Source organism: Dermochelys coriacea, chromosome 6 (genome assembly GCF_009764565.3).
Source record: "Dermochelys coriacea isolate rDerCor1 chromosome 6, rDerCor1.pri.v4, whole genome shotgun sequence".
NCBI lineage: Eukaryota > Metazoa > Chordata > Testudines > Dermochelyidae > Dermochelys > Dermochelys coriacea.
In genome coordinates this window covers 88,025,225-88,047,439 of record NC_050073.1, presented here as the reverse complement: position 1 = coordinate 88,047,439, position 22,215 = coordinate 88,025,225, and the positions used below count along the sequence as shown (strand labels likewise).

The 22,215-nt window shown below is 43.3% G+C and overlaps 1 protein-coding gene across 1 annotated transcript in view; it reads left to right on the top strand.

The window, feature by feature from the left end:
* SPTLC2 (serine palmitoyltransferase long chain base subunit 2) overlaps window positions 1-22,215 on the top strand; it is a 127,167-nt gene that overhangs the window by 42,213 nt on the left and 62,739 nt on the right. The window contains exons 4-9 of the mRNA XM_038406514.2: window positions 4,079-4,227; window positions 4,596-4,720; window positions 10,525-10,618; window positions 13,854-13,959; window positions 14,892-15,111; window positions 16,922-17,048. Coding sequence (XP_038262442.2) covers window positions 4,079-4,227; window positions 4,596-4,720; window positions 10,525-10,618; window positions 13,854-13,959; window positions 14,892-15,111; window positions 16,922-17,048 — 821 coding nt within the window. The remainder of the gene's footprint in view (window positions 1-4,078; window positions 4,228-4,595; window positions 4,721-10,524; window positions 10,619-13,853; window positions 13,960-14,891; window positions 15,112-16,921; window positions 17,049-22,215) is intronic.

The following is a 22,215-nucleotide window of genomic DNA, read 5'->3' as shown; positions in this document are numbered from 1 at the left end:
GGAACTCCACTGGTAACCTCCCTCCAACCTGACAGTTCGCCTTTCAGTAGGACCCGTTGCAGTCTCCCCTTTAACCAATTCCTTATCCACCTTTTGATGTTCATATTGATCCCCATCTTCTCCAATTTAACTAATAATTCCCCATGTGGCACGGTATCAAATGCCTTACTGAAATCTAGGTAAATTAGATCCACTGCATTTCCTTTATCTAAAAAATCTGTTACTTTTTCAAAAAAGGAGATTAGGTTGGTTTGACATGATCTACCTTTTGTAAAACCATGTTGTATTTTGTCCCATTTACCATTGACTTCAATGTCCTTAACTAATTTCTCCTTCAAAATTTTTTCCAGGACCATGTATACTACAGATGTCAAACTAACTGGCCTGTAGTTACCCGGAACACTTTTTTTTCCTTTCTTAAAAATAGGAACTATATTAGCAATTCTCCAATCATTCGGTACTATTCCTGAGTTTACAGATTCATTAAAAATTCTTGCTAATGGGCTTGCAATTTCAGGTGCCAATTCCTTTAATATTCTTGGATGAAGATTATCTGGGCCCCCCGATTTAGTCCCATTAAGCTGTTTCAGTTTTGCTTCTACCTCTGATATGGTAATATCAACCTCTATATCCTCCTTCCCATTTGTCATGCTACCATTATCCCCAAGATCCTCTTTAGCCTTATTAAAGACTGAGGCAAAGTATTTGTTTAGATATTGGGCCATGCCTAGATTATCTTTAACCTCCACTCCATCCTCAGTGTTAAGCGGCCCCACTTCTTCCTTTTTAGTTTTCTTCTTATTTATATGGCTATAGAACCTTTTACTATTGGTTTTAATTCCCTTTGCAAGGTCCAACTCTACTCGACTTTTAGCCTGTCTCACTTGATCCCTACATGTTCTGACCTCAATTAGGTAGCTTTCCTTGCTGATCCCTCCCATCTTCCACTCCCTGTATGCTTTCTGCTTCTTCTTAATCACCTCTCTAAGATGCTTGCTCATCCAGCTTGGTCTACAACTCCTTCCTATGAATTTTTTCCCCTTTCTTGGGATACAGGCTTCCGATAGCTTCTGCAGTTTTGATTTAAAGTAATCCCAGGCCTCCTCTACCTTTAGATCCATAAGTTCTTCAGTCCAATCCACTTCCCCAACTAATTTCCTTAATTTTTGAAAGTCAGCCCTTTTGAAATCAAAAACCCTAGTTGCAGATTTATTTTTGTTAATCCTTCCATTTAGTTTGAACTGAATTAGCTCATGATCACTTGAGCCAAGATTGTCCCCTACAACCATTTCTTCTATGAGGTCCTCGCTACTCACCAAAATTAAATCTAAAATGGCATCCCCTCTAGTCGGTTCAGCAACTACTTGATGAAGGAATCCATCAGCTATCGCATCTAGGAAAATCTGAGCCCTATTATTATTACTAGCACTGCTCCTCCAGTCTATATCTGGGAAGTTAGTCTCCCATGATCACGCAGTTTCCATTAGTATTTACTTTATTAAAGACATTAAAAAGGGCTGTATCCATATCCAAATTAGATCCCGGAGGTCTATAGCACACCCCAAGCACTATCGTAGGAGAGGCTTTACTAGTTTTCTTCCCCAATGTAATTTTTGCCCAGACAGACTGTCTTATCCATTGCATGACTTCTTATTTCTTTACATTCTACCTCATCATTGATATACAATGCTACTCCACCCCCTTTACCTTTGTTTCTGTCTTTCCTAAAGAACACATACCCTTCAATACCTGTAGTCCAGTCATGACTACTATTCCACCATGTTTCTGTTATCCCTATAATGTCTGTTTTCACTTCCTGCACCAGTAGCTCTAGTTCCTCCATTTTGTTACCTAGACTCCTCGCATTGGTGTACAAACATCTTAATTTTTGCTGTTTGGCCTCGCTCACATTTTGTACCCTATTAGGCACAGTCATTCTACATCCAGTATAACCTATTAGACTAGTATCCACACCGCCCTCACTCCTTATATACATTCTCCTACCCACGGCTGTATCCATTCTTACTTCATCTTCTTCCCTCTCAATGCTAAAATCTGGCGTGCAGATTTTCTGGACATCTCCCATCCATCTCCCCCCAATTCCTAGTTTAAAGCTCTCTATCAGTTGTGCCAGCCTCGATCCTAGAAGTCTATTTCCTTCCCTACTGAGATGAAGTCCATCCCGAGAGAACTGACCTCTGTCCATGAATGCCTCCCAGTGGTCATACATCCCAAAGCCCTCCTTATAGCACCACTGCCTAAGCCATCTGTTGACAGTCATAATCTTGTCAGACCTTTGTTGCCCTTCTCTAGGAACAGGAAGGATCCCGCTAAAGATCACCTGAGCCTCAATTTCCTTAAGCGTCTTCCCCAGCCTAGCATAGTCTCCCTTAATACTTTCCAGCGAGAATCTAGCCGTATCATTTGTTCCCACATGAAGGATAATTAGGGGATTCTTTCCCGCTCCCTTTAGGATCCTTTTCAACCTCAGGTCTACATCCCGTATCTTAGCACCCGGAAGACAGCACACCCTTCTATTCTCAGGATCAGCTCTAGTTACAGGCCTGTCTATTCTTCTCAATAAAGAGTCCCCGATCACATAGACCTGCCTTTTCCTGGTGACAGTGCTATTCTCCAGTGTCTCCCCTGTTCTCTCTGGCTGCAAGTTCTTTCCATTCCTATTTTCCCTTACAATCTTCTTCAACCCATCCTGTATCCTCCTGGGGCTCATATTTGGTGTAGTCTCCCTTGACTCTTCCCCTTTTTCTATAGGGCTAGCCTCTCTTCTCTTCTTCCTTACCCTTCCACCTTCAGCGACTACCTGCTGAGCCCCTTCTTCATTTTCCAACTCTGCAAACCTGTTCCTAAGCTCTATTTCTCCTTCACTAGCCCCTCTTTTTCTCTGCCTGGTTCTTTGAGTCACATGTTTCCACTGACCACTTTCCTCATCCAGTCTCCCCTCAAAATTCCCCAGCCCTGCTTCCATCCGTGAGTCTGAGCTTTTCCCTTCAGATACCTCATATCTTTGCTCCATCATCTGCTCAAACCCCTTCCTAAACTCAACCAGACTTTCCACCTGCATCTCCAAACCTCGGATCTTTTCCTCCATCAGCTCTATCAGACGGCATTTCATGCAGAAAAAACTCTTACCGGTTCCCCCCTCCAGGATCATGTACATACCACAGCTTCCACATCCAGTCATCCTCAATGTGTCTTTCACTGCAGGAGTCACTCCCACAGCTGCCTCTGTATCTGTCATCTCCTTCCCACCTAAATCCTGTTAATCTGGGAAACACAAGCCACACCAAAAAGACCACACACCCCCCAGCAAAAGCAAACCCCAAACAAGCACCACAAGCCAAACTCCCCTTGCAAACTCCCACTCAAACTCCCCTGTTTAGAGCTCTGTTTGCTAGCTCCTGTGCCGCTGCAGCTGTCTGTTCAACTTGATTCCTGTCCTTGGGTTTCAAGAGTATTATATTTAATGCAACTCTCTTCCACTACAGTTTGTTCTTTCCCCGTATTGCAACACACCAGTCCTGACTTCCAGATGCATTTCCTTTGTGTGCTGGGAGGATATCCTGTTCGGGGTAGTGCCAACCTAATTAGTCTAAAAAATTCATTTTTAAAATCGAAAGAAAAAGCTCGAAATTTGGGAGTGGGAAGATGAAGAAAGGACATAGCTAACAAATGGTTCGGAAAAACCTTCAGCATTCTTTTAAAAATTTAAGACGGTATTCCAAAGAACATCTACTGGCTTTTAGCCTTCATTTAATTTTTTAAAATATATAAGCATAAAAAATATGAGAAATCAGGTATTTGTTAAAAATGGTTTATATACCTTTAACACATCTAACTTGAATTAGAGACCCCAGCAAGGAAAGAGCATCCTTATTCAGCTAATTATTTCAGTTTTGAAAATGAGGGCCAAATCCATGTAAACTTTCTGGCCGCTGGCTGTTGGTCTCTCCTAGTTCCATGCATTTCCTAGCAAGCTAATGGTAGCTAGTGTATTCTTGTGTAGTTGGATTTTGGGTTTGATTGTCAGTGTCTAACATGTGATGTTATTGAAATACAGGTACACAGGGAGAGTGATAAAAGACGTTATAAACATGGGTTCCTACAACTATCTTGGATTTGCTCAGAACACTGGCATTTGCAAAGAAGCGGCCGCTAAAGTACTGACGCAGTATGGAGCTGGGGTATGCAGCACTAGGCAGGAAATGGGTAAGTTTGGGTGGGGAGCAGGTGTTTTCAACGTATATACGTAAATCATCATCTGTTCAATTAGTCTCTACAAAACATTGTATGGTTCCAGCTTTTGAACCTCAGATGAAGCAGTGAAGAAATCACAGCTATAGACTGAAGATAAATTTTTCTCTTCTGGCATGCTTAGTTTACACAGCCACAACAGTCTTCATTGATATGTTCTCAGATTTTCCACCGACCATTCCCCTCATCCCCCCCCCGTCCCCCTCCCTTTTCTGGATCATACAAAAAAAAAATCTAGCCTTTGAAAAACATCTTGTGGCACAGATTTGGCCCCAGGTTCATTTGGTCTATTTTTGACTTATCTTTTGCTATTTTACATGCAGGAAATCTGGACAAGCATGAGGAGCTGGAAAAACTAGTGGCCAGGTTCCTGGGTGTGGAGGCTGCAATGACGTATGGGATGGGGTTTTCAACCAACTCAATGAACATTCCAGCTTTAGTTGGCAAGGTATGGCTTCAGAGAGAATGGGTAACAGAGTATGAAGCATGAAGTTTCTGCTTACGGACTCTTTAGGAGTTGCTCACTCTTTTTTCAAAGAAGTCACTGCAAATGTTCTTTGCAGAAACAGGTACTGGTATGTCATCAATACTGTATCTCAACCCAAGAGTCTACTGGGGACAGTGTGTGCTCAGACCTATAATGCTCTAGAATGGCTCGTGTTGGGAGAGAGCACAATGTTGTTGGACTTCTAGTTTCTGCAGGCCACACCTTGATATTAAAGATGGTGATTACTTCAGTAAACTGCCCAACTACAGACTGTTCTGATAGCTTGCTGGGAGACTGAATCATCTGAATGCCCCTCCTAACTGGCATAAAATTGAGCCAAGTTGGGCATCCCAATCATAAACTTGGAAACCTGTAATCTCTCATACAAACAGTAGTTACGCATAAAAGAACAAACATTTTGTTCACTAAATAGTTCTGCATTAATGAATACAATGATCATCCAGGTCTGCAAAATAGGACAGCTGCCTGACAGCACAGAACTCCGCTTGAATCTCTTGCATCATTAAATGGTGTTACCTAATCACAGGAGATTAAGGCCTGGTCTACACTGGGGGGATGAGCTAAATCTGTTTAAATTACGCAACTTCAGCTATGAAAATAGAATAACTGAAGTCAACATACTTAGAGCTTCTTACTGCGGTATCTTCACTGCGGTAGGTTGACTACTGAAGCTCACCCGTCGACTCTGCCTGTGCTTCTCGCTCCGCTCGGCAGTCGATTTATCATGTCTTCACTAGATGCGATAAATCGACCCCAGCTGGATCAATCATTCCAAAGGTAAGTGTAGACATGCCCTAAGAGATGGAGAAGACCTGTTAAACTCCATTCAATCCATCTCCTTCTGTTGGTATAGTACAAAGTATTTTCTATTGCTGTCTCCTGTTCAGGTTTAAATATGATCTAATGGGGCTTCTCCTTCCCTTGGGAAATGATTCTACAGCCTTGCACATCTATCAGGATTTTTTCTTGGTACAATTTAAATATTCCCATTTTTAATTTCATCCTGTTGTTCGTAATTATTCCCCCTTGGACCCTTCTGAATTCCTCCTATGGTGTTTGAACCTCTCAAATTTCTGTTGCTTCATATCATCTCCTGCCTTTTTCTGTGTGTAGTCCTTTTCTTGAATACCTTCAGTGCCTGCCTCTGACACTGCTTACAATTTTCCCAAGCAGCAGAAGTGAAATTGACAAGATTCTGGGCAGTTTCACTGAAGCTATTCAGAATCTTGTGGGCATCAGTGAAAATGAAAGTTTTGCTCACTTTCACTGTATTGACACCTGGGTAGCTCTGATCAGCATCCAGGGTTGCAGTAGCTGTCTGCAGATTGAAGAGGATCACTTGGTGTTTGTATTGTATAGTTTCCACAATTATAGAAACTAGCACTTATGTTAAATGATTGCTTACATTTTCCAGATACTGCTGGCTTAGCTGCTGCCATAACTTTCTATCCCTGTGTGTGAACATTTACCAAGCTAAAGTCTTTCAAGTCCTAGGTTTCATGGTTTATTTTCTCAAGATGCCTTGTTTTTGTGTTTAAAACTGTCTGAAGTGATGAGTAAGATTTTGTGACAGATTATCAAATACTTTATAAAAATTCAGTTACTTACCATTTATATAGTTATTCTCATCCAAGGATCTTAATTGTTTTACTTCTGTGCTACGAGTTGATTTCTAGGTTGTATGATGAAGGGTCTTCAGAAGGAGTTTCAACTCAATCCAGTAATAGAAATTAAAATGACCAGATTTGGGATAGTCCATCAAAAATTGAAGTGTTCATGTTGTTTTCTCCAGGCATTCTAGAACCCTGTTATATATCATTAATAACAATAAGAATGGAATAGATGCTAGAAACAGTAGCAGGTTTGGGAGAAAAGTTCAAGAGCTTGTAGGGACTATGGGGAGGGAATGAAAATTCAAAAAAAGCTAGTGTCACTTGCTAACCAGAGTGCATATTTCTGATGCAGCAATGGAAATTTAGAATTTTTTAAAACGTTCTTATTTAAGTTAAACACTTTGCATCGATTGCATCTGATATAGTTTGGAAGATTAAAGTTAATAGGGTTAGTCTTCCTTTTGTAAATTGTAGGCATTAGAGAAACTAGTAATTTTCACCTATTTTTATTCCTTTTAGTAATAAGACTGCTTTCTTTTTCATTTTGCCTAATAATTATAAAATCCCCATTCATCTTTGTCCAAGATTAGATAATTCTGCTTTTTTGAATGTCCTTATCTTTCCTCTACAAGTCTCACCTGACCTTCTGTTGTTGTGTGGTTGCGTCCCGTCTCCTCTTCTAAGACTCTAGAGCACGTCTCTGGTGAAGCAGCTACTTCATGCTCTTTGCATTTTGTTTTGGAAGATACATGGTCTCTTTAGCCTTCAATATATGTGTGTTCTTGGAATTGACCAGCTGTTTTCTACACTGGTAGATATTAATACTTCCTCCAGTTGCATCTTATGTAAAGGTATTAAGTGCTCAAAATCTGGTTTTCCCAAAATCTAATATCTTTGAAATGCCATGTTGTGTGAATCCAGAGGTGAAAGTAAGTTAGAGGATTTACTGATACGCAGCAGTCCTGAGCAGGGGGCGTGGCCTTAAATCCCTGAGCCCTTTAAATCCCCATCTGAGCTCTGCTGCCCGAGCCCTGGGGTAGCGGTGGCCGGGCACCATCAGGGATTTAAAGGGCCCCGGGGCTCCAGTCGCCGCTACTGCCCTGGCCCTTTAAATGCCCGCCGGAGCTCCACCGCTGCTACCCCCAGGGCTCGAGCAGCAGGGCTCAGGCAGGGATTTAAAGGACCCTGGGAAGGTAACGGGGGCTGGAGCTCCGGGGCCCTTTAAATCCCTGCCGGAGCCTTGCCACCGCTACTCCAGGGCTCGGGCAGCAGGGCTCAGGCCAGGATTTAAAGGGCCCCGGAGGGGGAGGTAGCAGCGGCTGGAGCGCCAAGGTCCTTTAAATCCCCGGCGCCGCTACCCCAGGGCTTTAAATTGCCCTCTCGGAAAGCCGGTCCTGGTTCGGCGCACCGGCTCTTACCGGTACGCCGTACCAGGGCATACCGGCGTACTTTCACCTCTGTGAATCCCACAGTCTTTACTATGACTCTTAATAGCCAGGGACAACTTTTCCTCATGGTTTTTCACTACTTCCTGTCCCTCAGTGAAATGTTTTGATCCAGGTTTCTCTGCAAACTTCCTGGATCCTAAAGTTGCCTTCTGTGTGGCATAGGCTCTTCTTTTGTGTATACTCTATTCTGGTTGTCCATTACTCCAGATACCTATTGTAGGTAACTGAAATCCTCCATGAGTACAGTGTAACAGACGAGTATTTATTTCATCAATATAGATCCAATATAAATGTATGTAATATATCATCAATATCTCTCTAGAAGGAGCCTCGGAGGTGGTGAGTGAGGTTAACCAGCATTTCTGGATCTTCTGAAGGAACACAAATGCTAAAATGTCAAGGCCCAAGACTTTTGTTTTCTTTCCCAATCTGCAGATTGGGTTTTTTAAAACATAATTAGGTGATTCTCAGCTATTATGGTGATGAAGGCCATGTAAATATACTTGTATTGGAAGGGCACATTGAGGGATGCTGGGTGACATAGGTTTGCACTGCAATTTAAAAAAAAACAAAACAAAAACTGGCATGAAATCTGAGCCGGGTCAATTGACTCTGGCTCACAAGGCTACAAATGGCAGTGTAGATGTTTTGGCCTTGGGCTGGACTCTGGCTCTGAGATCCTATGAGTGGGGAGGGTCTCAGAGCCCAGGGTCCAGCCCAAGCCTGAACACTGCCATTTTTAGTCTTGCAGGCTGAGCCCAAGTCAGCTGATGCACAGCAGCTGTGCCATGGGTGTTTTATTGAAGTATAGATGTACCCTAATAGATGATATTCTTGCCTCTTTTTGTATCAAATTAAAAGTTGTAACATTTTCTGTTCCTTACAGTAAGGCATGTTTCAGGATACGCATGATAATTAAGCATCATGGTTGTTGCAGTGTTCAGTAATTATTAAACACAAGAAGATAACCTTTTTCCTTCGGAGTTCTACTGTCAAACTGATGATTCTGCTGTTCTGAACATTTCATAAGGTGCTCCTCTGGCTGTCAAACATTTTTCCCAACTCATTATGACACTGAAAATGAATGACTAACCTTTCTTGAGCCACGCAATTCTCAATCCTGATCTATGCCAGCTATTCTAGTCACAGGCCTCTCATGGAAACATAAATCGCTTGATGCACTAATGGGAACATGGAGGAGGCAACCATAACTCAAAGGGAATTTGGTTGGTGTGTCTGTCTCCATTTGTGCACAGGCTATTTTATCAATTGGCTCTGTTTTGGATAACTTTACATTTAAACTTAGCGGGAAGAGTCCTCACTAATGCGTATAGTCTCTCCTTTTGGTGAAACTTCTCCTCCCCAACTTGTTTGAGCTTCTTGTCACCTATCCTGGTTAAATTGTAGACTCAAGATTCTCAAACATGAACCAGGCTATAATTTCTGTGAGGCACCTAGCACCTCCTTGGGTGTAGTAAGAGTAATGACTAGCAATTGCAATGTCAGCTGTCCAGAGGTAACCCGTTAGCTAATCAGGAAGACTAGCAGTCTTTTTTATTATTTACACTATAATTAGGCATTTACATCACACTTGATAAGCCTAAAATAGAAGTCACCACAGCTGAGCTGGTCACAAATGAACTGCTTGAGCATTTTTTTTCCTCTGTCCTTCAAAAGCTTCAGTGACATCTTCAGTTACTACTTAGTCTCCATTCTACTGTCATCGGTGACAGGATTGAGTGCACAATAATAGGACCTAACCTACCCCAATAGTTTCTAGTCAGCATAGCCAGCAAGAGGGACTCATAGGCTCCATAAGCATGAGGTAATTGATCTGTTGCTCCCCTTGGGCTGTCAGCAACAGCACACCCTGCATTGATGCTGAAAAGTGCATAGCTGTAATGCAGATAGGACATAGTCATTTTTTCAACGCTGGCAAAAATGATTGAGAACAGTTGTCCTTTCTACAGTTTTGAGCACCAGATTCTGGAGGGGATGGGCGCATTGCTGATGATCGTTAGCAGCAGCCGGTCATGTTCCTAGTGTAGACTGAGCCAAGTATAGGCTGGGGATGGAAAGCTGGGGATGGTGTGAAATCCATAAGGGTTGTGCGGTCAGAAATATGCAGACTTCCTGAGGGTGTTTCAGGGTGCACTGAAAACTTCCTGTTCTGTACTACATTTCCTGTTCTCCATTTTATGTGAGCACTGGTTTTAACAAACATTGTAATTGCTTAATAGCAGTACCCATGCCTTCTTTTAATATAAGGCTGATCGAAGCACTAGTAGGTGTTAGTTCAACGACATTAGGGAATCTTATCTTTTCCCTGAGAGAATGGATTAAATTGTTTTCAGACATACTCGGCTTTCACAAACTGACACTGTGACCAGCTGTATGTAGATGCCCTGTATTACACACAGCACTTCCTAGTAAGGTATGGCTTTCATGTATTCCTCACAGGATTCATATGGTGAATCACTGATCTTGACTTCATGGCAGGATACTGGGATGTGCACACGTCCATTACTAGTGATAGTTAAAGACACAGCTGTCTCATCTAATACAAGCACAGCAGTTTGAAGAGCACTCTGACTAAAGGCAAATAAGAGTGGTCTTATCATACTGGTCTGCTGTTAACCTCAGTCTGTTCAGCTTTTTTGCCTCATTTTTTCCCCTTGTGCAGGGCTGTCTGATACTGAGCGATGAGCTGAATCATGCATCACTAGTGCTTGGAGCAAGACTGTCAGGAGCAACTATTCGAATCTTCAAGCACAACAGTGAGTACCTTTTGGGGGGCACTTCCTCTTGTAGCTCACAGGTCACTCTCTTTTCTGAGAACCCTGCCTCTTGTTGCTGTAAATCTGCATTTCTAGCTGGGAAACCCATTTCCAGTAATTGGAGGCTCTTAGGGGCTGCTAGCACCTTGAAGTTAATAGTGTTGAAAACCCTGGATTGGAAGCTCTATTCTTTGCAAATTGGCCATTAAATACAGGCTTTTTTTAAGGTTGTTGAGAAAGGACACTTATGGAAGAGATTTAAACTGGGTGAGTGAATTTAGTGCTTATGCAAATGTGGGTATCTGATTAAATCTAGACATTGGAGGCAGGTGTCATGTAGGCTTTCTCTTCTCTCCCTTCCCAGCTCTACCAGTACTCCTCTGTCCCAGTCAGTAGCACTTTATGGTGTTGCATTTCTGGGTCCCCTTATAGCTGTTCATATGTAAAGTAGGGATATAAAATAGTAAATGGTTAACCAGTAAGCATTAGTCTTACCATTTAACCCCCATCCCTGGACCTGGCTGGAGCGGGGGCCCCTTGCCCAGCTGGAGTGGAGCCCCCGGGCCCTCTCCCTTTAATGGGTTAAACAATATAATTGTAATAGTTTAAACGGTTTACTTTTTAAACGATATTTACATCCCTAATGCAAAGCCAGTGTATGTCTGTCTGGAATATGCAGGGGAACTGCTGGTGTTCACACCTTTCAGTTTGTAACATGTATGGGTCAACACACTTACAGAATCTTATTACAATCCATGTCCGATACTCAAGTAGTGAATGTCATGTAAGAACCTAGATAGATGATTTAGATTGTTATATGGTTTCTTAGGTCATTGCTTAGTTTCCTAGGTCAGGATCTAGGCTGTAATAAGATTCCCTAACATGGTTCTCTAATCATTTCCATCCTATGGACAAAAACACTAAAATTGAGTACCCCTACCCATGCCTGGCACTATGCTTTGGCACAATCTCCTGAAACCAGAAAGAAAAGGTTCTTTCAGCTCCTCCTACCTCCACTTTTCAAAAGCACACTTTTTTTTTTCCCTCTTTTTTGTGATTGTCTGTACTCCCCACCAGCCTCCCCATAATTTGTTTTCCATGCTTGGCTCTCTCCTCTGCCTCCCTGTCTTCATCCTATGTCACTTCAACTTTCATGTTGATCACTCCATCTCTAATGTCTTGTTTTCTTTCCTTTGGCCTCTTAGTTTGGACTGACTCCTGCATGATTTATTCACATTAGCCATTCCATCAACTGGATCACCAAGTGCTAGTGGTGTGCTCTTCTCATCACTCAAATGCACTCTGGTCTTGTCATTCCACATCAATCTCTCCCTTGCTCTTCCCTGCATCATTTCATCTGCACTGTCATTCAATTCAGGCTACTCATGTCTCGGAGTCTGCTGCTACTCCCAGCCCTCCACTTTACTGTTATGGTGTGGTATGAATTCCCCCTCCCCCCGTGCATTCCCCTTGCCTTTGGTCTCTGCTCCCCCAGTGCAGTGTTTCTAGAGGGCAGAGGCCTGTAACTACCCCAGCTTTCTCCACTCACTGTCCTTTGCTCATTTTACTCTGTTTTGTTCCTTGTGTATTCGCTTTCTCTTTCCACACCTCCAACCCAATCAGGTCTCATCAGATTTTCTTCCTTATTAACTCTTGTGTCTTTTGTCCACCCACCATCTTGTTCAGTTTATTTAAAGACAGAAATTACATTGGGGAGAACTTGCTTCCTTACCTATCCTCCTTTGCCCAATCCCCAGCAGTCTGTCTCAGGCCCATCACCCTTGAACTCATTTTCTCCCCTCTGGTTCCTTTGTTCCAGCCACTAAGCCTACTCTTGTTTTTCCCAAACATCAAATGCCTTCACTCATCTCCACCTGCCATTTACCAACCCATTTCTCTCTTCCCTTTTATTTCCAAGTCTGTCTCTTTCTGATGTCTTAATCTCTGTACTGTTGTACTCTTAACCAGGGATGACCAAATCCTGGCCCATAGTGGAAATCATATGGCAGTGCTATACCACACAGCCACAGTCACCTTTAACATGAGATGTGGCTTGCAGGAGAGTGCAGGTCCTCAAATGCAATGTGGCTAAACTTGGACCATGATACGAGTATAGCTTCCACAGGTACAGTAACTCCTCACTTAGTCATTCCGGTTAACATTGTTTTGTTGTTAAGTCGCTGATCAGTTAGGGAACATGCTCGTTTAAAGTTGTGCAATGCTCCCTTTATAACGTTGTTTGGTAGCTGCCTGCTTTGTCCATTGCTTGCAGGAAGAACATCTCTTTGCAGCTAGCTGGTGGGGGCTTGGAACAAGGGTAGACCGGCAGTCCCCCTATCAGCTCCCCTAAGTTCCCTGTGCAGCAGCTGCCCAGCAGGCTATCAATTGCTGGAAGTTCAGCTGTCCCTCCCCGCACTGCCCTCTGCCTTGGAGCTGCTCTTCGGAGCCTCCTGCTTGCTGGGGGAGGCTAATGTCAGGGTGTCCCCCTCCACCCTGCTCCTGCACCCTGTTTATCCCATCTCCGTAGAGCAGGGGGGACACAGGACAGGGCTCAGGATGGAGAGAGCTTCCTTCTCCTTCCTGCTCCGGTCTCAGCTTGCTGATTAACTTAACAAGGTAGTGTACTTAAGAGTGGTGTCAGCGTACTTAAAGGGGAAATGCGCATCTCTCTCACCCTGTGTGTGTGTCTGTCTCTGTCTACCATGCTGTCTCCCCTCCCTCCATTCGTGCTGCCTTATGGAGTGTGAGGCTATGTTAACAACAATGAGTTAACCCTTGAGGGCTCAGCCAATTGCTAGCAGTAAGGCATTCTTTGGGAGATATCCCACCCTCTGACTCCACCACCTCAACCAAGCTTCACAATCATCATTGCTGTGTACAGTATTAATTTGTTTGTTTAAAACTTGTACTCTGTCTGTCTGTCTGTCTGGCAAAAAAAAAAAAATTTCCCTGGAACCAAACCCCCACTATTTACACTAATTCTTATGGGGAAATTGGATTTGCTTAACATCGTTTCACTTAGTCACATTTTTCAGGAACATAACTACAACGTTAAGTGAGGAGTTACTGTATTAGTCTCTGTGGGCCACTCTTCATATCAGAGGGTGGCTGTGATTTGTAGCTGTGGCCTCATTTGAGTGCTCCTGCATTTAATTATGTCATGATAATAGCAAAATAGTAATAAAGGCTGCTTGGTGGAATCTCGCTACTTCTTTTTTTTTTTTTTTCTGTGCAGACATGCAGAGCCTGGAGAAACTGCTCAAAGATGCCATTGTGCATGGGCAACCTCGCACCCGCAGGCCCTGGAAAAAAATCCTCATCCTGGTGGAAGGAATTTACAGGTACAAGTTATTCTCTACCTTGCCTACACTCTTCACAAGATCCAGCTGTCAGGGTTTGGGTTCCATCGCTGGACCAAGTAGTAGAGCTGGTTAATAGGAGCATGCCACTTAGCTGTCTCTCTTGATGAGACCATTTGTTTTAGACCTAGTTTGATCTTTAAGCTTCTCCCAAATGGCCTACTGTAATAACAGCTGGTACTGATGGAAAGCTTCCCATCTCCTAAATACAACACAATGCTAAGTAATCTAAACAAATTATTTACATTAAACATGCTAAGCTCTGGAGCTGAGGTTTTCGACAGTGTTTATACCCTCTAGTTCAATTCCATTCTCTAGCAGTCTGTTATTGATCAATCTAATGGGAATAGATGACAATATGTGCAGATCTCATGACTTCTCTGAGGGTGTGTGGGAGGTATATTTTTGGAGCTCAGCTGTCCTTGCACCTGGCTCATGACTTAAGGATCAGGTGGTCTTGAGCTGCTATTGGAAGACATGGGTCAGCCTGGTTGGTCTCATTTAGGAGATCAACAATGTCACTTTAATTGGTGGCAGTATAGGACACTGAGGTTTGTGAGGTAGAGAAGCAGTATCTGTTGTAGATGGAAATGCATTACAGAATGCATTGGGTTGCTCTGTCATCCTTGCTCCTACTTAATCTGTTTAATTTGTGATGCTGATTTTCAGAATAAGGAAATTTGAACACCGAATGCAACAAATCTTGTTTTTAAACATAAACACTTGTAAAAGAGATCTTTCCATAGAAGGGTTATGGTCTGTAGATAATGCTTCCGTGATAATTACGTAACTGTTAAAAGGAAGTAAAGAAAAGGAGGGTAGGAATCCAGTTTAGAATCTCCAAACAGAACCCCGATTATAAAAACCCCTTAAAGCTGAATCTAACATGATTTGATCTGTTTTTTCTTTGACAGCATGGAGGGTTCAATAGTCCGCCTACCTGAAGTGATTGCCCTCAAGAAGAAGTACAAGTCATACCTGTACCTGGATGAGGCTCACAGTATAGGTGCCCTGGGTCTCACTGGCCGGGGCGTGGTGGAGTATTTTGGACTTAACCCTGAGGATGTAGATGTTATGATGGGAACGTTCACCAAGGCCTTTGGAGCTGCTGGAGGATACATCGGAGGCAAGAAGGTAAAGAGGTGGTGGGGAGACATGGGAGGAAGCAAAGTATTCATTTGGGCTTCTGAAGGTCAAAAAGTGGAAACTACTATTTGGGTAGCAGATAGTTAGGGCCCTACCCTGTTCTGTACCAGGATACATCCCTGGAGGCCTTGCTAATTTCAGAGTTAGCTTGTTTTTTTGAGTTCACCTGGTACACTGGGAACTAAATGTTGATGTGCAGTTCAGTTACGTGGAATTCTGTCCAATGTGGATGAGTTGAATCCAGGAAAAAATTCCCCTAAGAACTCCTAATTCCCTAGAAGGAGTGATAAGCTAAAGCTGTTGAGACTTGGGGAGGAGAGGTTGTGCAATTCTTTTGCTAATAGCTACTCAGTGCTTTAAGGTAGGGATTTTTTTAATTACTACCTGTTAATGAAACTAGCAGTGGGAACTCTGAAGACAAGGGTTTCTTAGCTCCTAATTAAGCTCTATGGATCGACACTGTATGCTATTTCATCTGCTTTCAGGCATCTTTTTTCTTTCCATTGTCCTTTCTCTCTTTGCCATATGCTCGATATCCTCCCGGGGGAGGGGGGAGGGCATCTAACACCTCTTGGGAAGCCCTGCTCTAGAGCAGTGGTTCTCAACCTTTATTCATTTGTGGACCCCTAAAAAATGTAGAATGGACGTGCAGGCCCCTTTGGAAATCTTAAACGTGTGCACGCTCTCAAGGGTCCATGGACCATAGGTAGAGCCCTGCGTGGATACAAAATGTGTATCCACAGACATGGTCCATGGCTATAAAGCGGATATCTGCAGATTTGCAGAGCTCTAACCACAGGTTGAAAACCACTGTTCTATGGTAATGACAACCTTTGGCAGACCCCTTAGACAGACTTAGTCTGCGGACTCCCAGGTATCCATGGACCTCAGGTTGAGAACCACTGCTCTAAATTTCTCTGGTACTAGGAGGGGACAAAAACAGCATCATGCTAATAGAACTTGAATAATATATGTCGAGAGAAATTTCTGCCCCGGTTACTGTTGTGCTGTCCCGTTGCTTTTTTTCATAGCGGAGGCCAGAATTTGTCCCATCGCGTGCTGTGGTGTTTTACAGTAGTGCTTCTCATTTCTGGGGGTTGTGGAATAGTTTTATTATACAATGAGTGATGAGTAACCATTCCAGGGAGTGGTGCCCCTTGTCTTCCGCATGGCTTGCTTCCATCCTGTAGCAAAAGCTATATTTGAGTGCAGAAGGTAGGAGTGAGTAATAGAAAGGGAGTGGCTCTCTGAAGTTCTTGTTCATTCTTAAATTACACCTGCTGCCTTTATCTATAGTGCACTTAGCAGAGATCCCTTGTGACCTTTTATATGCCTTGTTCAGTGACATGCTTAGCAATGATTTGTATCAAACATGACACACAGCCATCTGCAGAGCCTATTCCACCACCACACAGGAATGAGAGGATTGATTTGCATCTTCCCGTGACAAATGATTGTTCTCGAAACACAACCTGTGCACAGCTTGAGTAATTCCAGACATCTTGTTCCGAAACCCAATGCTGTGATCATCGGCAGAACGAATGTACATTTGAGTTATCCAGAAATTTTTTTTGGTTGATCTTCATCCTGCCGTGGGATACAAAGTATTAGTGCACAGGCATGTTTCACCCCTATTGTTAGCACTTTGGTTTAGTAAATGTCGTGTGCAGCTTTTTACGAGCTTCCCAGCCTTTTCTAGTGAGTGTGAGTGTCCGCGCAACATGTTGTACTACCAATTTGTAGGGTGATCATGGTGTCAGTGGAGCTATCTGAAGGCCTCCTATGTTCGTTTTGTCAGGAGCTGATTGACTACCTTCGTACGCATTCTCATAGTGCAGTGTATGCCACGTCACTGTCACCACCTGTTATGGAGCAAATTCTCACCTCCATGAAGTGCATTATGGGTGAAGATGGCACAACTTTTGGTAAGTCTTTTCTATTTGGTAAATGCTTCCAATCCTGGAATGAGGGTCTGTGACTGCTAGAAACTGAACCTTTTTATAACCATGGCACTGGTAACTGAGTTTGCTGCCAGACATGTTAGCATGCATTTTTGTTAAACCTAATTCCTGAAGCAATAAGATAGTTATTCACTATTAGTTGTAGCATCCCTACTTTCTAATGCTGCTCTGCTAGTAATCTAGCAAGGTAATTCCAGCAAAAGGTAGGACAGGTTAATCTTACCTAAAAGGCAAACTGAAGTTGTGTACAGTACTGAATTTTCTCCTCTCTCTCTCTCTTTTAAAAACATCGTATCTCCCTACTTTGTGTGATCTATTCCTAGGTATGTCTCTCTGTGATAACGGATCACTCAGAGGAAGGTGAAGTGATTGAGTTTTTCAGAGTAACTGGAAATATTTAGCAGCTAAACTATAGTATTTAGAATTTGCATCATCCCAAATTGAAACCTTGTTTCAAAATGAATTTAAGGCTTGGTCTAGCAGCTTTTTTTTTTTTATAATATAGCATGTTCATTGTGCATCAGCCTTTTTTAAAAGTTGATGGATGTTACTCAGAATACATATTTGCAGTCCAATCACCTTTTTTTAATTCTAAAACTAATACAAATATATTGGATTCATAATGTTTTGAGCTTTTGGCCACAAGGTGGTAGTATGCACTGAAGAATTGTATTTGTGCTAAAAGAAAAGGAGTACTTGTGGCACCTTAGAGACTAACAAATTTATTAGAGCATAAGCTTTCGTGAGCTACAGCTCACTTCATCGGATGCATCCGATGAAGTGAGCTGTAGCTCACGAAAGCTTATGCTCTAATAAATTAGTTAGTCTCTAAGGTGCCACAAGTACTCCTTTTCTTTTTGTGAATACAGACTAACACGGCTGATACTCTGAAACCTGTATTTGTGCTGTAACAGTAAGAGAAAAGGTGGGTGAGATAGTATCTTTAATGGACCAACTTGTGTTGGTGAAAGAGACAAGATGAGTTTGAAAGCTTGTCTTTCATGAACAGAAGTTAGTCCAATAAAAGATATTACTGCACCCACCTTGTCTGTCTGTCTCAAATCCTGGGACCAACAAGGCCATAACAACACTGTAACTTTAAGGCTATCCAACTAGTTGACTTGACAGAACTCCTGTGGTAAAAGAATATGTTGGACACAACTCAAGGTAACCTTTCTCCTTGTCTTAAATCAGGAATAATCTAACCTGTTTATATTATATTATATTAAAGTAAAATTAATGCTGTTGATTGTTGCTGTAGTGGTAGCTCTAGGAGCAAAAGTAGCTAATCACCAGGGCAAGTAAGGCAGGCAGTGCTATCTGCGGTCACATCTGAGTGCTTTTAAGGGTACACTGCAAAGAAAAGCCTGCAGTGCCAAGTCTTGGAGGCCTGGGTCAATTGACATACGTTCCCGGGGCGTGAGCTGCAGGGCTAAAAATAGCAGGGTAGACTGTTCAGGCTCGGGCTGGAGCCCAGGCCTGAGTATTGGTGTTCTGCACTCGAATCCTTTTCCTCTCTAGCTCTCCAAGAACGTGCATTTACCAGACAGCCAGTTAGTTATTGATGGATACAACTATGGCAAAGAGATGAGTCTTGCATCCTTTCCTAAAGGTGACACTGTCAGAGCTACTTCAGCTGATCATTGCCAACATTTCACACTAATCTCCTCAGGCACTGCTTCTTTTGGGTCACTTCCAATGTCTGCTGTGTTTAAGCAAGTGAGGACTGAAGAATGTGTAACTAATTGGAAGTTCCACATAAATGGTTAAGATGAGCACACGTTACCAGTTTTTGAAGGTGGCTTTTAGGAGCACTGGCATTTTTAGTAACTTTTCTGTATGGCCAGAGAGATTTTAAGCCTTTGAATGCTGGCATGTGGTATCAAAGAAACATCATGTAGTGAGAGACTTTCATGTGAATTTTAGTGCTCTTCAAAGGTGCTGTATTTGACAGCCTGGAAAGCTGAAGTTCTCTTTTTCATCCACACTCAAGTAAATAGATTATTGCAGGTTGATCTCTCCTGGAAGAATATCATTAAGTTATTAAGTTTTTTTTCCATTTGACCTCATCAGGGCAATTCTTGCTGGGATGATTACTACAGTACTTGAAATGGTCCTATTTCAATTCATTTTCAGTGCAGCACCAATTGCCAATCTCTGTATAGTTTGAGATCGTAAATCAACATTTCTTTATATATTGTTTTAAAGTCCCTGCTGCTTTGCAGTCCTGTTCCATGGAGAGAGCTGGTTAAAACTCCTTTGTGCAGACTGAGCTGCTGCTCAGTGTAAACTTAAGGAACTCTTGTCCTGTTTTGACTATCACTGGAACACAAGGACTAAGGACAGGACAATAATGTTCAACATTTGGGAGGTAGAATTATGTAAGTTACAGGGATAATGGCATTAATGAGTGGTAACTCTGGAAGGGAAACAGGTAGATAGCTTGAGGGCTGTACTGGGTTGCTATTGAACATCTCTGAAACCAAGAGTAATGCATAGTGCTGTATGAATGTTCCCTGACCGTTCTGTAGGCAGCTAATTAAGGTTTATTTATAAATGGGCAAAACTGAGACAGGCAATGGCGTTGCCAAAGCCACGGAAGGAACTATTGTTGGATTTCCTTGTTGTTGGCTCTGGGCTCTGAGCAACATAAACCCTGTAATTTTTATGTACTTTTCCCTGCTGGATAGAATGGGAGGAGATAACGAAGAAAGAAGCAGAATTTCCTTCACAAAAGTATTTCTCAATTTCATGAAGCATCAGCTGGGGACGGGGGTAGCTGGGGCAGGGAGGTCTCCAAACTTGCAACACAAATATATTGCTGCTACTACAATCTAAGGTCAGTTGTGCAGTTGGAGTAAATGTTCCCTTTGAGGTCTTTCCAGCAGGCTGTCACTAGCTAACAGGATGTTAGTAAGCAGGCAGCCTAGACAAAATACACATGGAAACCAGCATGGCCATTTGCAGAGCTCATGTAGGAGGTGAGTGTAGGCTGAATAGATGTAGTTAGGAGACAGCACATGAATATGCAGCCTAGATTGAGATAGCAGCTTTACTTTACTTTTCCCTTCTCATTGTCTGTTTAAAGTAACCTGTCAGTACTGGCTATTACCTGGTGACATACATAATAGGTGCCCACATGGTGCTGTCCAAACCAGCCCATATGACTTTAAAAACATCATATGTCAGTGGAAGTGACTCTGTCCTGGAGGGGTAGGCTAGAAAAGATGGCTGTTCCCGCTGTCTAAGTCAGTGGTTCTCAAATAGGGGTCCACGAAACCTTTCAAGGGGGCCATGGGGCCCTGCGGCTTGAAACCCAGAGCCCAAGCCCTAGCACCCCCCGTGGAGCTGAAGCTGGGAGATGTGGGGCTGAATCCCCAAGCTCTGGTGCTCTGTGTGGGGCAGAAGCCCTGAGTCCATGGGCAGAGTTGGGAACATGGAGAGCATTTCTTTTCCCCACCCCCGCGAAACAGCAGCACAAGAGCACAGCAGTCCTGGGGGCAGCTCCACACCTTTCTCCCCCCCCCCCCAAAAAAACAAACAACCCAAACAAACAAACTCTCCCTGGCCCCGGGCCAGGTCAGAGGCAGGAAGCCAGAGCGGGGTAGCTGCTGCTTTGGCTGGTGCCATGGAGCAGGCAGCTACAGCGTTCCCTCCTCTCCAGGTTGAAGCTGCTTCTCGGTTCCCAACCACCTTTGCACCAGCAGAGGTAGCCAGTAAGAGCCACCCGGCTGGGGAGACCCGGCTCTGTGGCTGGCAGACCCTCTGGGAACACGGATCATAGGGGAGTCCTCCCAGCACATAGCCCCTAAAACCCCCCTTCCTGCACCCAGAGCTACCCTCCTGCCTGCACACAGTCCTAGCCACCCCCTTTCCTGCACCCTAAGCTGTTTTCAAACTTTTTGTGCTGAGCCCCCCACCTTTGAGTCATAATTTTTGGTTGCAGGCCCTCCCACTCCTCCCCCAACAGGCTGGGTGGTCTGCTGAGGTGAGTCAGGGGTTGGAGGTGGCATTCCCTCCCTGGACCCTGCCATGCAGAGGTGGCTCAAGCCCTGCTGGCCCCTTCCCACCCCCAAAACAGAAATCAAACTACACCTATGCCCAAGGCCCCTGCCCCGAGGGCCTGCCTCCCTCCCCAGGCTGAGTCCTGGAATTTTTATAGCATGTTGAGGGGGGGCTCAAAGAGAAAAAGGTTGAGAATCTCTGGTCTAAGTGATGGCTGAACCGTGTTTCTGTCCTTGGTAGCTGCTGCCACTTCTATTGCTGCTCTTAGTAGGTGCTCCTCAAAGTCCTTCTCTGTAGTAATGCAGTCTTGGGTCCCTATCCTTCAAGCCTGAGAGTCCACCATTCCTACTTACTTTTACTTATAACTAAAGCGACAGTCTTGTGGTCTTGAAATGGATCGTATGAGTTTCCTTTCTGGAGCCTTTGAATGTTTCTACAAAAGTAACAGGAGCTAAGAAGGGAACTTCTGAAATATGTGGGATATGCCATCTTCTAGGAACAGAGCCTCTAACTGCAGTTTGTATGGCCATCCATCCTCTTGTTGCATTTGGCTCTATGATTATAAAAAAGCGAAGGGGGAATGAGATGGTTTCTAGCTTGAGTCCCCCACTGGAGGAAGCATAAATGGCAAGTGCCACAGATGTGAGCATGTTTTAACAGTTCAACATTCTCCCATTTTTTTTCTCCCTCTTTGAGAGCCCCTCTCCAAAAGAAAAAGGGATGTCTGTCTCGCGGTGTTTTTCTGCATGGTTTTGAAGACTTCAGATAAAGGAAATTAAACATTTTTACATTTCAACGTTAGTTTCTGTAAAACATGAACTTCCTCATATTTTTAAGGAGCATCCTGGTTATGTAAGATGACAAAATGCTTTCTAGAGAGAGTTGATCTGAGTGTAGAGAAGGCAAGCTTTAGGATAGGACATGGAGGAAGCAGTTGAATGGCTTCAGGGGGGAGGGAGTTAAAATTCTGCTTGTCTAGGGCAATAACTTTTGAGTATAAACCTCTAACTTTTGTCATCCTTTATCACCATGGTAGGAATGGGAGAGTAGACAATGTGCCTAGGGTGGCAAACTTTGCACAGTTGACAAGTTGTTGCCACACAAATGAAAGAATTGCTAACTTCAG